At 40.2% G+C, this 15750-nt stretch overlaps 1 protein-coding gene across 2 annotated transcripts; it reads left to right on the forward strand.

The window, feature by feature from the left end:
- smyd2a (SET and MYND domain containing 2a) lies at positions 1-13468 on the forward strand. 2 transcript variants are annotated; one of them, XR_009767415.1, is made up of 12 exons: positions 1-286; positions 1419-1482; positions 1553-1663; positions 3497-3557; positions 6423-6550; positions 6757-6824; positions 9150-9252; positions 9342-9452; positions 9947-10070; positions 10164-10338; positions 12238-12322; positions 12602-12691. XR_009767415.1 is itself a non-coding variant. In XM_061666994.1 (12 exons), exons 1-12 carry the CDS (start codon positions 114-116, stop codon positions 12923-12925), a joined length of 1311 nt encoding a protein of 436 aa, XP_061522978.1. In that variant the 5' UTR covers positions 1-113; the 3' UTR covers positions 12926-13468. The 2 variants fall into 2 exon arrangements, 1 of the variants encoding a protein (XP_061522978.1); XM_061666994.1 differs by lacking the exon at positions 12238-12322 and adding an exon at positions 12842-13468 and having other exon boundaries at positions 12602-12710.
- The last annotated feature ends 2282 nt before the right edge of the window (positions 13469-15750 follow it).

The raw sequence follows: 15750 nt of genomic DNA on the forward strand, positions 1-15750 counted from the left end.
ATAGCGCTGTAGAAGAAGAAGGATCGCTCTTCGCGAAAAGCCTGAAACTGATCCCAGTAAAGTCAGTAGGAGCGTAGAAGAGCACATTCGTATACACATTACACAAGCGAACCATGAAGAACGAAGGCATAGACGGGACGGAGCGGTTCCTTAGCCCGGACAGGGGCCGGGGTCTCCGTGCGTTGAGGCACTTCGCGGTGGGAGAGCTGGTGTTCGCCTGCCCAGCTTACTCGTACGTGCTGACCGAGACCGAGAGAGGAGCGCACTGCGACCACTGTTTCACCAGGTTAACACACCGCTAGCTACCCTCCCTAATCTTTTTATCCCCCCCTTTAATTAAACCTGTCGTTTAAAGTTAGCCACGTATTCATTCCGACGCGTAGGCTAGTTTAGCTTTTAGCTCTGGGTGCCCAGTTAGCTAAGGTTAATAGGTTGGTGGTGTGTATTACCTCACTATATGACACTGCAGGTAATAATGATTCCGTAATAATGATGGATAAATAACACAATAGAGTACATCTATTTTCCATCAGTCCTTTTGGAGACGTTCACTCACCCAAGCGCACGCAGGGTTTGTAATAAACTCCATTTATTCAATCACAAACTGACCCGACCTACACAACCTCGCATGAATCATCAGGCCGAAATTAATCTTTAAATGGACACTTGTCTTATCTTGCTTATTTCACTTCTTCCAACTTAGACAGGCGTCATGTGGTCCTCAAATAATTTTTTTCCACAACAGACATGTTTCTATATAGAATAAAGGAGTTAAAGTTGAACATTGAAATTGGTTAGTTTATACGCATCTCTTTAAAATTTGAGCTCATTTGAGCAGGAATTGGCTATATTAGGCTACAAAATTTTGTCAAATCCTTTGGAACACCGTGTACATTTTCTCCAAATAACAAAGTGAACATTTTTTGCTGAAAAACTTCCTTACGGGTGTGAAACATAATCCAAGGGTATGTTTCAGGTGTTCTCAGAAGTAAGAGAAGGGAAAACAAGAGCCAAATTCATTTCAAGTTTATTGTCTTGTAACTAAATCCTCCCACTCTGCCTCTCACAAATGCATGTCGTCCCCATGCTGCATGAAGGTTTGTGGAGCAGTGAAAGGTTAGGGTGCTAAATATAGACGTCCATGTGTCCCGGTCGTGAAGGAGAAGAGAAGGCCAGGGGAGCATGTGTTGTACATTTGCTTCACTCTATTCAGTTGAAATACTAAATACTAAAAAGAACCCCCTCAGAGCAGAGATGCAAAGGAAAAGGTTTTGAAGGGAGTTTGTGTGTTCGTTATTCAATAAAATACATACACAATGTCAACTTAGTTCTACACTGTCTAAAAACGATAGTTCTGTGAGTAAACTCTCACACACAGACCTCCTCCTCACATCAATAATGTGTTGTATTGATTACAGGAAAGAAGACCTTTTTAAATGTGGGAAATGTAAACAGGCCTACTATTGCAACATTGACTGTCAGGTAATGTGTAGTAGATATATTTGAATGTGACAATTTCTGGGTTACTTATTGTGTTTATGTATGCACGCAGAGAGGGGATTGGCCCATGCATAAGCTGGAGTGTGTTGCCATGTGTTCCTATGGAGAAAATTGGTGTCCCTCAGAGACTGTCAGATTGGTAGCCAGAATCATCATGAAACAGGTAAATTGAAAAGTAGCTGCTTAGCACCATGCATGTTGAAATAACAATTTGTCTTTTTTAGCTGAGGACGGAAAGATAGAAATCTATATAGATTGACAGGTAGATGGATATTTCATTGGGCCCCTGAGGGAATAGCTACAAAGTGTTACAGATGTTCAAACTTTCAAACTAGAATATATACATTTATAGGGACACTTCCTCAACGTCCCATCATTTTTTCAATTCAACCCTAATCCAAAATATGGCTCAGAATTGTGAGAAGTCTTCTTTTTCTTTGGCTTTCTTTTTGCAATTTCCTCACTGTGCTATCATAGTGTACTAGTGACGGCAAAATAAGAAAATTGTGACGATGACAATACAACTGGAAGTGGAACCATTGTAACGTAGAAAAGAGGTCTCTTTCCTGGGTGCTCGTTGCAATATGCCTAAAGCAACAATGACACTGGGCAGTAGAGGTGCAACAATTAGTTGATTAATCGACAATCAATCGATTATCAAGTTAATTGCCAGCTATTTCAATCACTTAATTGTTTAGAGCTATTGTTTAATTTAACATTGTCGATAAAATAATCGAATCTAAAAATAGTCGATGGTGACAGACCTACTGGGCACTTCTGAATAGTCTTTGTCCACTCATCTTTATGGTTTCTTTGTACAATAAGGCTTAATCAACACGACTGTGGGTCTTCTATTTACAACGAAGTAATTTGTACAGTGAAAACAGCATGGATAAAATGGAGGAAAACATTATTAATGCAGTGTCTAACAAATGCCCTACCGTGACATGGTAAAGAAGACACAGCGATAGATTTATTTATTTATTTAGCATTTTTAACAATGCAAATGTTATCTTTAAGTATATTATAGCCACACATGCTTCAGTTGTATCATCACCTCCTCCTCCTCCACCTCCTCTTACTTACAGTATATGTAAAGCCAGGGCTTTCCATTCTAACAGTGGCAAATGCATATTGCCAAGCTGCAGCCTACTTTACGTCCAAACCAGTGGGAAAAGGCACCAGCCTACTTCCTGTTAGGTCGCTTAGCAACCAGCGCCAAATATGGGCACCCTTGGGCTGGGTCCCCGTTGTCCCTCGACCGTCCTCTGTCCTACCCCGCAGTGTGTAAGTGCCTCAAGTCGGAACACGCCGTGGTCTATCCCTAAACTACACTGTACGCTACGCTGTAGTGAAGTCATAATTAAAATAAATATTTGTATGAAAAGGCAAGTCTAGCTCATGAATAATAACCAGGTCAAATGAAAAAAGGTAAATACAGCGGTAACTGCACTTACCTTCTTATGCTGCATGATGTCGTGTTATTACACCACTGCGCAAACTTTGCCAAACTTATCACCAGGTTCTTGTCATGAAAGTTAAACTTGACTATACTGTAATATGTCTACATTTGACTGTTAGTTGTAGTTAACATCTTTTTGCACTATTACAGCTCTTAATGTTAAAATGTTTTCTACAAAATTGCCTGTAAAGTTAATAGAGGTTTTATAATGTCCTTGGAACAGAAGATTTCTTTTTCCATTATTTCATATGGGAAATAGTTTTTGACCTAGATAGATTGACGGATTGTGTTGGACCTAAATTGAAGGCTTCTCTATAGTTGTTGTCATTCAAGTCTCAGTGAAAGCCAACATGCCTGCAGTCTGTATTGCTGCTCTTCAGCTGTGCTTGCCAGCAGCTGCATGTCATTTGAAATGTTTTGAAAAACGAGTTCACATCAAAACTGTTTTCTTGCAACAAAGATGGTTATTTATAGTAGTAGTAATAGTTATTAATAGTATTCCCTTTTGTTTTTTAATTCATGTCACGTTTGCAGAAAGTCACAACAGAGCGCACGCCGTCAGAAAGACTACTAATGCTCAAAGAGTTTGAAGCACGTAAGTATGGATGCCGTGTGTCTGAATATATTGAGACATGTCATGACCGACTAGAGTACAGACCGCTACCAAAGCCCGCTTTTGACACATGAACCATCACTATGCAAAGGTTCATCAAAATCATGTTTTGTAACGAACCAACCAACAAATAGAGATCACACACCTCTAGCCCTTGCACTTTTGCGCTCAGCGTTAATAGTGTCGGTACTTAAATTAAAATATTACATATATCTCTTCAGAACCTAGAGTCCCCTCCAAAAGTATTGGAATTGCAAGGTCAATTCCTTTGTTTTTGTTGTATACTGAAGACATTTGGGTTTCAGATCAAAAGATGCATATGAGACAAAAGTTCCGAATTCCAGCTTTTATTTCATGATATTTACATCTAGATGTCTTAAACAACTCAGGACAGAGCACCTTTTGTTTGAACCAATCCACTTTTCAAGTGAGCAAAAGTATTGGAACAGACATTAAATTAATTTAAAGTGGATAACATTTAATATTTGGTGGCATAATCCTTACTTGCAATAACTGCATCAAGCCTGTGACCCATTGACTTCACCAGACAGTTTCGCATTCTTCATTAAAAATGCTTTTCCAGGCCTTTACTGCAGCCTCTTTCAGTTCTTGTTTGTTTCTGGGGGTTTCTCCCTTCAGTCTCCTCTACAGGAGGTAAAATGCATGATCTATTTGGTAAAGGTCCAGTGATTGACTTGGCCAGTCTAAGACCTTCCGGTTTTCCCCCCTGATGAAGTCCTTTGTTGTATTGGCAGTGTTTTGGTTCATTGTCTTGTTGCATGATGAAGCTTCTCCTGATTACTTTGGATGCATTTTTCTGAAAATTGCCAGACAAAATGGTTTTGTAGACTTCAGAGTTCATTATGCTGCTACCATCAAAGTTACATCATCAATAAAGACTAGTTCCAGACGCAGCTATGCAAGCCCCAGCCATGACATTACCTCTACCAGATGAGCTTCTATGTTTTGTATCACAGGCAGATCCTTTCTTTCTCCATACTTTGGCCTTTCCATCACTTTGGTAGAGGTTAATATTGGTCTCATCAGTCCATAACACTTTGTTCCAAACACTTTTGTGGCTCATATCTGTACTTCTTTGCAAAATCGAATCTGGCCTTCTCTGCGATTGGCTGGCGACCATTTCATGGTGTACCTTGCCTCTCGCCCGAAGATAGCTGGGATAGGCTCCAGCACTTCCGAGACCCTAGTGAGGATAAGCGGTACAGAAAATGGATGTATGGATAAATCTGGCTTTCCGATTATTTTTGCTGATGAGTGGTTTTCATCTTTCTGGTATAGCCTGTATATTTCTTCTCTCAAAGTCTTCTTCGAACAGTGGATTGTGATACCTTCAGCCCTACCCTGTGGAGGTTGGCAGTGATGTCACTGACTGTTGTCTTAGAGTATTTCTTCACATCTCTCACAATATCATCAACTGCTGTTCATACACTTGGCTGACCTATTCAATGTCTATTACTCAGTGAGTGCACCAGTAGTTTCTTTTTGAAGACATACCAAATTGTTGTACTGGCTACGCCCAATGTTTGTGAAATAGCTCTGATCGATTTTCCTTCTTTTGTCGGCTTCAAAATGGTTTGCTTTTCTCCCATAAACCGCTCTCTGGTCTTCATGTTTGCGTATCATCAAATGCAGTTTTCACAGGTGAAACCCAAAGCCAAAAACGAGCACTATCTAATGTTTAAGAAATTAATCTAAAAGGCAACACCTGAGCAACTAGAAACACCCATTAGTCAGATGTTTCAATACTTTTGCTCACTTGAAAAGAAGAAGAATCACCTTTTATTGTCGTGAACATGCATCCATGCACACGAAATTTGTTCTCTGCATTTAACCCATCACAGTGAACACGTACACATGTCAGTGGAACACACTGGAGCAGCGGGCAGCTGAAGCGCCCAGGGAGCATTTCGGGGTATCAGTGTTTTGCTCAAGGACACCACAGCCGTGAGTCCGCGGGATGTTGGCGGATGGTCCAGTCGGGGTCTTGAACCTAGGTCCTCCACGGTGGTAGGCGATGATCTTAACCATTGGGCCACGGCTGCCCAAGTGGGTGTATTAAAACAAAAGGTGCTCTGTCCTGAGTTGTTAACACATCTAGATGTAAATACCATGTAATAAAAGCTGGAATTCTGAACTTGTGTCTCATTCATCTTTTGATCTGAATTGCAAATGTCTTCAGTATACAACAAAAACAAAGGAATTGACCTTGCCGTTCCAATACTTTTGGAGGGGACTGTATGTAAATTCAGCCAGAGCATAGAATTACTTCCTCCAATAGCTTAAGTGTTCTTTGTTCCAGCTACAAGCAATATTAGTTACATAGTGAATTGTGTTAGCAGTGCGTCTATTCTAGACTCTGCTGTAGCCTTGGGTTCTCCTTCTCTCGCTTTCTTTCACTCCAAATGTGCAGCACACTGGGACTTAAATCCCAAGGCTCCTACTGGTGTAATTTCAAGTTCTCCGCAAAACATTACTCACACTGTGCCCTTGAGCGAGGTAATCAGTGTGGGTGTAATTGAACAGGCAGCCACAGGAAAGATTTTTTTTCTGTAGAAAGGTGTTCACAGTGTAAATAAAGTTTTGACTTGCTTATTTTTGGTTGCTCCATTTGGTGCGTCTGTTTCTCTCTCTCTCTCTCTCTCTCTCTCTCTCTCTCTCTCTCTCTCTCTCTCTCTCTCTCTCTCTCTCGCTTTCGCTCTCTCTATGGTTAGTGCTATTATACGGAGTGTATGTGTGTATTGTTGTGATGTAGTTGATGTGTGTCAATAACCGAAATTAAAAAAAAAAGAATCCATCCCTTGTCTAGTTGGTTTATTTCTTGACCAGATTTAGACAAAATGGACAGCCAGAAGGACGAAATAAACCAGACAGACATCGCTGCTCTGCACCACTTCTACACCAAACACATCAGCAACATCCCGGATGACCAGGCTCTCACTGAGCTCTTTGCACAGGTTTTTTGCCTCATTTACTCATGCATACACTATATTGTATCCAATGTTGCATTTGCAAATGAATGAGTGTTAAAATTACCCAACAGAGACTAGATTTTTTTTTTTTTGTCTGGCTGGCCTCAAGTAATGTTACGAGAGCCCTTATGTTGGTTGTACTTACGGCTGCTGTTCTATCTCCTCCTGTTGCTCTTACTTTGTGTGTGCAGGTTAATTGCAATGGTTTCACAATAGAGGATGAGGAACTCTCACATTTGGGATCAGCAGTTTTTCCTGAGTAAGTAGAACAATATCATCCTCCAACCAGAGTTAATGCTACATTATTTTGACAACCAATTTTATCTTTACTCTTCCAGAATTATGCCTTTAAACACATCTTCGGGGCATATTATATGTTTTGTCTGGCCATTACCTAGCCTAGTTTAAAAGAAGATGAAGCACTAACAAGTAATTTGTCTGACGCTTACATTCGATACATGCATATCACACACCAAAATAAATTGCCAAAGTACTTAAGCAAAGAGGACACGTGCAAATAAAAATTATACAATGCAGGAACTTCTGTCATGTGTTCGTATGCATATGTTCATTGAATTTAATTTGAACCTCTGAATCTTTAAACATATTTTTCACAACTTGCCATCTTCAATAAACAAATCACTTGTCTTTGAGGTGCCATTTCATTATCATGTCGTGACCGTCTCTGCATGTTTTGTCAAGTCTGGGTGAATTTGACTGTTTTACGTTTGGCACCAGTACTTGACAACAACAAAAATGACAAAGGGATGTTTGCTCTAACATACACAATATTGCCAAAAGTATTCGCTCACCTGCCTTGACTCACATATGAACTTTAGTGACATCCCATTCCTAATCCATAGAGTTAAATATGATGTCGGTCCGGCCTTTGCAACTATAACAGCTTCAATTCTTCTGGGAAGGCTGTCCACAAGGTTTAAGAATGTGTTTAGGAGAATTTTTTATCATTCTTCCAGAACCGCATTTGTGAGGTCAGACACTGATGTTGGGCGAGAAGGCCTGGTTCTCAGTCTTCCATCTAATTAATCCAAAAGGTGTTTTATTGGGTTGAGGTTAGGACTCTGCAGGCCAGTCAAATTAATCTACAGCAGACTGTGTCATCCATGTCTTTATGGACCTTGCATTGTGCACTGGTGCAAAGTCATGTTGGAAGAGGAAGAGTCCAAACTGTTCTCACAAAGTTGGGAGCATGGAATTATCCAAAATTTCTTGGTATGCTGAAGCATTCAGATTTCCTTTTGATGGAACTAAGGGGCCAAGCCTAGCTTCTGAAAAGCAACCCCACACCATAATCCCCCCTCCACCAAACTTGACACTTGGCACAATGCAGTCAGACAAAAACCGTTCTCCTGGTAACTGCCAAATCCAGACTCAACTATCAGATTGCCAAATGGAGAAGCTTGATTTGTTACTCCAAAGAACACGTCTCCACTGCTCCAGAGTCCAGTGGCGGCGTGCTTTACCCCACTGCATCTGACTCTTTGCATTGCACTTGGAGATGTATGGCTTGGATGCAGCTGCTCGGCCATGGAAACCTTTCCCATGTCGCTCTCTACGCACTGTTCCTGCGGTAATCTGAAGGCCACATGACAGTTGGAGTTCTGTAGTGATTGGCTCAGCAGAAAGTTGGTAACCTCTTCACACAATGCGCATCAGCATCCGCTGACCCCGCTCCGTCAGTTTACGTGGCCTACCGCTTCGTGGCTGAGTTGCTTTCGTTCCCAAACGCTTTCACTTCTTATAATACAGCTGACAGTCAACTGTGGAGTATTTAGGAGCGAGGAAATTTCACGACTAGACTTGTTGCACCGATAGCATCCTATCACAGTTCCATGCTGGAATTCACTGAGCTCCTGAGAGCGAGCCATTCTTTCACAAGAATGTTTATAAAACCAGTCTGCATGCCGAGGTGCTTTATTTTATATACCTGTAGCCATTGAAGTGATTGGAACACCTGAGTCTGATTATTTGGATGGGTGAGCGAATATTTTTTGCAATAAAGTGTATAACAGTATTCATGCAGTGTTTTACAGCATTTCTCATGACACAGTCTGTCAGTGTCTGAATATTGCAGGTTTCACCAAACAAAAAAATGTTAGAAATTAGGATTGAAAAAAATCCAATAATCATATTTCAGACTGGATATTTTAACAGTTCATATTTTTTTTATGTAAATGTAAATTTAGGCAGCACGCTGTATTAGAGGCTAGTGTGTCTGCCACACATTTCGGCTTTCGACTCTTGACTCGGGTTCGCCCTGTGCTTGTGTTGGTTTTCTCTGGGTACTCAGGCTTCCTCCCACATTCCATCAACATGCATGTTGGATTAATTGAAGACTTTAAATTGTCCATTGGTGCAAATGTGAGTGTGAATGGATGTTTGTCTTCATGTGCCCTGCCATTGGCCAGCATCCAGCACTTGCAACCCTAATGCAAGTGCTATTAAATGAATGGATGGTGGAATGTTCAGGGCTTACATCTAGGTATGCTGTGCCATATTAAATCAAGTTGATATTCCTTCCCTGACCATTCTCCACTCAATGTAATAATTTGATTCCTTCCAGTGTAGCACTGATGAACCATAGCTGCAGTCCAAATGTCATTGTGACCTACAAAGGCACAGTCGCAGAAGTAAGAGCAGTGAAGGAAATCAGCCCTGGAGAGGAGGTGTGCATCTGCACACGCGCACACTTGATTACATCTATTCCTTATACAGTTCAGTTCAGGGTTAACCACTGTGTGTTTTCTTTCCTTAGGTCTTTAACAGTTACATTGACTTGCTCTACCCCACAGAAGACCGCAAAGAACGGTTGTTAGATTCCTACTTTTTCACTTGCCAGTGTACAGAGTGCACCACCAAGTCAAAGGTATTGGCATCTGCCACATGCGCACACGTGCACACAGTGGATAATTTAAAAAAAATAAAAAATAAACCGCGCGCACAGTGGATAATTTAACAAAAAAAACAACCAGCCCTCAGTGTAATTATTTTTATACCACAAAAACTTAGCATTTGAACAGGGGGTGTGTAGAGTTTTTATATACATTGTAAATGGGGAACTTCGAACGGGCCCTCATTCACGTATACTAAAACAACATGCTGAATAACTGATGTTTTATATACTTAAAGACAAGTTTTTGGCACTAATTAATAATGAAGGCTACATGAGCAATTTAATTATTTACCTAAGCGTTTTTTATGTGAAATTATTGTGCCATTACACAATTTGAAATAAGGTGATGACTGAAGAATGTGTTTGATTGCTCAAAGCACTTCATCCTTTCTTCTTTGTATTAGGAAGCAGAGCCTATGCCAAAATATTATGTTTCTCTCTCTCGCTCGCTCGCTCGCTTTCTGTAGGACAAAGAAAAGATGGAAATCCGGAACCTGAGCTCCAGAGGACCTGAGCCAGAGGAAATCCTAGCTATGGTTCGATATGCCAAGAATGTAATTGAGGAATTCAGAAGAGCTAAACATTACAAGAATATCCTTTTCCCTCATCCTCACATTTTCCATTTTTATTCTTAAATAAGTCAGGTGCCTTCACTTGTTTGTTGACTCCTTGACTCTCTTGCATGCCCGAGCGAGCTGCTTGAGATGTGTGAACTGAGCCAGGAGAAGATGGGCACCATATTTGGAGACACTAACGTCTACATGCTGCACATGATGTATCAGGCCATGGGCGTCTGTCTCTACATGCAGGACTGGGACGGAGCCATGAGCTACGGAGAGAAGATCATAAAGCCATACAGGTATAACCACTTTAAGGTATTATTAATGTCCCTACTTTATTGTGTTCTTTCACATTTGATGTACTTGCCCCAACAAATTCTGAGATCCAATAGACGAGGTGTATCAGAAATGCTGCCTTTATAAAGATAATAAATGTTTATTAATGTTTTTGTAGTTTGCAGTGGTATAGATCTGCACTGCATCATACTGAGAGCTGTTTCTAATGTTGTTTCGTTAATTAGCGACGAGAGAGACAAAAGGGGCTAAGTTCCACAATGGTAAAAGGCACTCAGCAGAGCTCACATCTTGATCAAGACCAAACTAACTTGAAATGTTGGATAATCGCCAAACATGTCCACATCCTACATTGGACAAAATGTTCGTCAGTACGATCTACAGTATGCATTATTGCAGTGATTCCCAATCTCTTTGCCGCAGCACATTAGTGTGTTGCGAGAAATCATTAGGTGTGAAAGACATGTATTTACGACAAAAATGTGTCTTTGTTCATCTACTGCATGTCAGTGACATATAGTGATAGGTAGAACAATGAAATGGTCATCCACTGGATGCAGAAGGTACAATTAACCTGTGTTCTTCCTTGGCCTGTACCATACTGCAGGGCTGGGCGATTACAGGGGGGGATCATTATTTTGATTATTGACATCACCATCAATAATCATGATTATTCATTGATTTCAAAACTTCGTATTAATTCAACTACCAAAACTCAACTTTAAATATAACTTAAAAGAACGAGAAAATACATTACTAACAAGGAGTAGTACACTATAATGCCGAAAGTATTCGCTCACCTGCCTTGAGTCACATATGATTTTAAGTGATATCCCATTATACATCCATATGGTTTAATATGATGTTGCAGCTATAACTGCTTCAACTATTGTGGGAGGGTTGTAAAAATGGTTTAAGAGTGAGTTTATGGGAATTTTTGCATATTCTTCCAGGATCATATTTGTGAGGTAACACACTGATATTGGATGAGAAGGCCTGGCTCATTGTCCACTTAAAATCAACCCAAAGATGTTTTGTCAGGTTGAGGGCAGGGCTCTGTGCAGGCCAGTCAAGTTCATCCACACCAAATTCTTTCATCCATGTCTTTATGGACCTTGCTTTATGCACTGGTACACAGACATGTTGAAACAGGAAGAGGTAGTCCGCTAACTGTGTGACTATGCAAAATCTCTTAGTATGCTGAAGCATTCAAAGTTATTTTCACTGGCGCTCAGGTGCTAATATTTTGGACATTTTGTGGTAACAGTTTGGAAATAGCCCCTTCCTGTTCCAACATGACTGTGCATCAGTGTAGAAATCAAGTTTCATAAAAACATGGAGAGAATTTGATGAGGATGAACTTGACGGGCCTGCACAATCCTGACCTCAACCCTATAGAACACTTTTGAATAAATTGGAGCAGAGACGGAGAGCCAGGCCTTCTCGTCCAACATCAGAGTGTAACCTATAGTGTATATTAAAATAACAGCAATAAGTAACAGTAAAGAAAATAAAAACCTGCCGGCTTTTCCCACTGTGCACACCTTGGCCTCTTTGGACAGTGTGGTGCATGCATGCAGATACACACATTAAGATAAAAAGAGAAGAAGAAGAAAGTCGCACTCGAACTTTAGTAATATAACTTGTTTTTCGCAGATTAGGAAGAATATATGCCTGTGAGTATTGTTATATTTCCTGTCTGTATGTGTTACTACAGCGTTTGCGTGTGAATATTTGTTATTCGAAAGTAAATCCCTCCCGTCACTTCTAATGCTAATTTTAGCTAGTCCGTCAATAGGGTTTTGTATTGAGTGTAAGCATTAAGCTGGTGATGTTTCTAAAACTGTGCTGTATTTAACTATGCAATGGGTGTGATTATTTTTGTTGTGTGTGTACTTTTACAGTAAACTAATGGGGTGTCAATAAACATCTTAAAGCACGCTCAGCCAGGGCAGAATAACGTGTCACAGCTTGCCGCAAGCAACGGAGGTGCGTTCAGGGTGCTTTTACAACGCAGGAACTTGCATACACACACTGTGCTGGATTAATCGTTATTCTTTGACTATAATGTTTTTGATTGTGAGAAGTCAAAATCACGATTAAATTTTGAGTATTCGCCCAGCCCTACCATAATGTAGTTGTGCTTATTAGCAAACGGGTAGTAAAATCCCCTCTTGACAGTGTCAATTAAAACTAAGCATGCATGAAGCATGTGCAGGTGTATCTAATGAAGTGGCCATTGATGTTACAACATCGCTCTCGCTGCAGTGTGCACTACCCGGCCTACTCTCTCAATGTGGCGTCCATGTATCTGAAGCTGGGCCGCCTGTATTTGGGGCTGGAGAAGAAGACACAAGGAGTCAAAGCGCTGAAGAAGGTATTTTAACATATATTTATTTATGTTCAATACATGCAGAGGAGTTAGATATGAACGCTCCAGAGCGGCTAAGGTTGTGAAAATTTAGCTTGATAAAGCAACCCGTCAATGTCACTTTATCTTGTATGCAGGCGCTCGCCGTCATGGAGGTGGCCCATGGGAAAGATCACCATTATGTTGCAGAAGTCGAAAGGGAAATTGAGGAACAAAAATAAAAAGAAAAGGCCATCAAGAAATAAGGAGATGAAAGCACACACCCTGACTGCATGGCATGTGTCGTTTTTTTCTATTGTCTTTCATCCGCCTCTAATGGAAGGATTTTCTATCATCTCTTCAAAGTTTGGCTGAAATGACGACAAGCACCTTCATCAGCTGTCTTTTCACTGGCATGCTTAAAATGAGAAGCGTTTCAAAAGGTTTGTTTTTTGGTCTGTTACGGGACATTTCTTTGTCTCAAATTCAAAATCATAATGAGAGGATTTTGACTTTGCCTTTACAAGAGGCATTTTGGATCGAAACACGCTTCTTGTCTTGACTGAACTTTATGCACTGCAGATTTTTCTTGTGAGTGAAATCATTGGCTGAAACATGTTCAAACTGCAGCAGATATGTGAATCTGTTAATTATCAGACTGATCACACATCATCAGGGGCTCTGTAGCAACAGAAGAGAAAATGCAAACAACTGTTCCTATGCCACTAAGTGATTGGCTTGTGTCTGTCATGTTTGACTGAAGTTAAAAAGAAAGACGCATGTTTTTTATGTGTTCGTGTGTATATGTATATATATATATGTGTATATATATATATATATATATATATGTGTGTATATATATATGTCTGTATATATATATATATATATATATATATATATATATATATATACACACACACACACATATATATATGTATAATTATTGACCAAAATCACAGTGAGCTATAATGAATTGTCTGTTTTGAGGGGACATTCACCAAGCACAACTTTTGGTACACCTGCACTACGTGATGACAGGAAACACTTCCCGGGATGTATTGTTAAATTAATACCTCTTGGAGCATCCATCCATTTTCTGAGCCGCTTCTCCTCACTAGGGTCGCGGGCGTGCTGGAGCCTATCCCAGCTATCATCGGGCAGGAGGCGGGGTACACCCCGAACTGGTTGCCAGCCAATCGCAGGGCACATACAAACAAACAACCATTCGCACTCACAGTCACACCTACGGGCAATTTAGCGTCTCCAATTAATGCATGTTATTGGGATGTGGGAGGAAACCGGAGTGCCCAGAGAAAACCACGCAGGCACGGGGAGAACATGCAAACTCCACACAGAACTGTGAGGCTGACGCTCTAACCAGTCGCCCACCGTGCCGCCATCTCTTGGAACATGTCAATCAAAACTGAGCTTATTCTTTGTAGTTAGAATTTCTGATACTGTTTTTGGATTTGTGCCTAATGAAGTGTCTCTTGAGGCAATATTTACAGTAATTTAGATATGTAAAGGTATATGCTGACCTCAGGCCAGCAAAACTAGCTGTTTTGGCTAGTTTGTCAAGGCACACTGCACAGTTTTTTCTCTCCCCCTCTTCTCTTCTCCCCCTCCCTCTAAATATTTATGAAGCCAAACATTCAACCAGGATGTCATTTTCTTATAGTCAGATATCCTTTGCATGCATTTTAACATTTGAATCGTAAATAATGGACTGCATCAATTCCTTAATGTTTGCACTCTTCCAAGATAAACAATTCATAAAATTGTGAATATAATAGAACTATTGGCTAGGAATGGAAGCTTATAGTTGAATTTAACTTTGAATGAGTGCTTTTGCGAATCGTTTTGTGATAATTTTTCCGGACCTGATATTATGTGACAAAGAATATTTCACTTATTTCTACAAGGCTTTAAAACGCAGGATTTATTTTGCCATCAAATGTTGCTAAAACAAGGTGATGTCATTTTTGACACGAGATTTTTTGATGGATATTTTCTTCATGCACTGCCAGCATGTATATGTAGCCTTTCCATTTTTTCTCTTACAATTATGGGTCCAGCTTAACTGTTGTCAAGAGGTGTAACAATCAAAAGCAACTTCTGCACACAGGTGACATCAACTCTCTGGTCTGTAAAGATATGTCATGATATGAGGTGCCTGTCCTGTTGCTAAGCAGAAATCACATTCAAGGGCTGTCAGTCACTAAGGAACATTGAGATAAATGCTCCTCGTTTCTAGTCATGTCTTAAAAAAAGACTAAACGTGTGGCATACAAATTAACCCATCCCAATCAATACAGTATACTTTCTGCATGAACAAAATTATGTTGATTTCATTTGTCAGACATAAATGTATAGTATTGTGGAATGCACACATACAAAACCTCTTTCTGTACTGTCAGTGAATTCCAATAAACAGCAGTATGGCACTCATTTATAATCAAGAGTGTTTATTTGGGAGAAATAAGTCAGCAGTTGTCATCTTACACCTAGCAACGTACCTATTAAAATAGCCATAAGTGGCGCAGGATACAGTTCCCTTTGTTTTTAGTAGGCTACTTGAGAGCTGTAACGATGGTCCGATATTAAACATAGAAAAACGAATGGTTATTTGATTTTCATTTTAAAATAGAAAAAACTAAATTTAAATACAGCTTGATTTTGTTGTTGTTCTTGTCTGGAACGAGTAAATTAAAGTAGAACAGCGGTTTGATTTTCAATTTTTATTTCTAAAACAAAAATAGAATATGGTCTGGATTGGCGGAAGTTTTCACCGACAAGAACAGTGCTATACTGGCCAGTAGAGGGCGAGAGCGTGGTACCTACACATGCCAACCGTCAGAAAACGCGAAAGGAGGAGGAGGGAGCGCAATTAATGAGATTTGTAGGCTGTAGGTGTGGGAGGGAGAAAAGTCAAATGAAGACAATATAATATTCCATCTCCATCGCAGAAGTGCTTATTGCGTACCACTAATTAGATTTTTCCCACAACTGTAGGCTATTAATTCAGCCCCACATTCTTCTTCTATCTTTTCCAACGGTTGGCATGTGT

The sequence above is a fragment of the Phycodurus eques genome, chromosome 2 (assembly GCF_024500275.1).
Source record: "Phycodurus eques isolate BA_2022a chromosome 2, UOR_Pequ_1.1, whole genome shotgun sequence".
NCBI classification, from domain to species: Eukaryota; Metazoa; Chordata; class Actinopteri; order Syngnathiformes; family Syngnathidae; genus Phycodurus; species Phycodurus eques.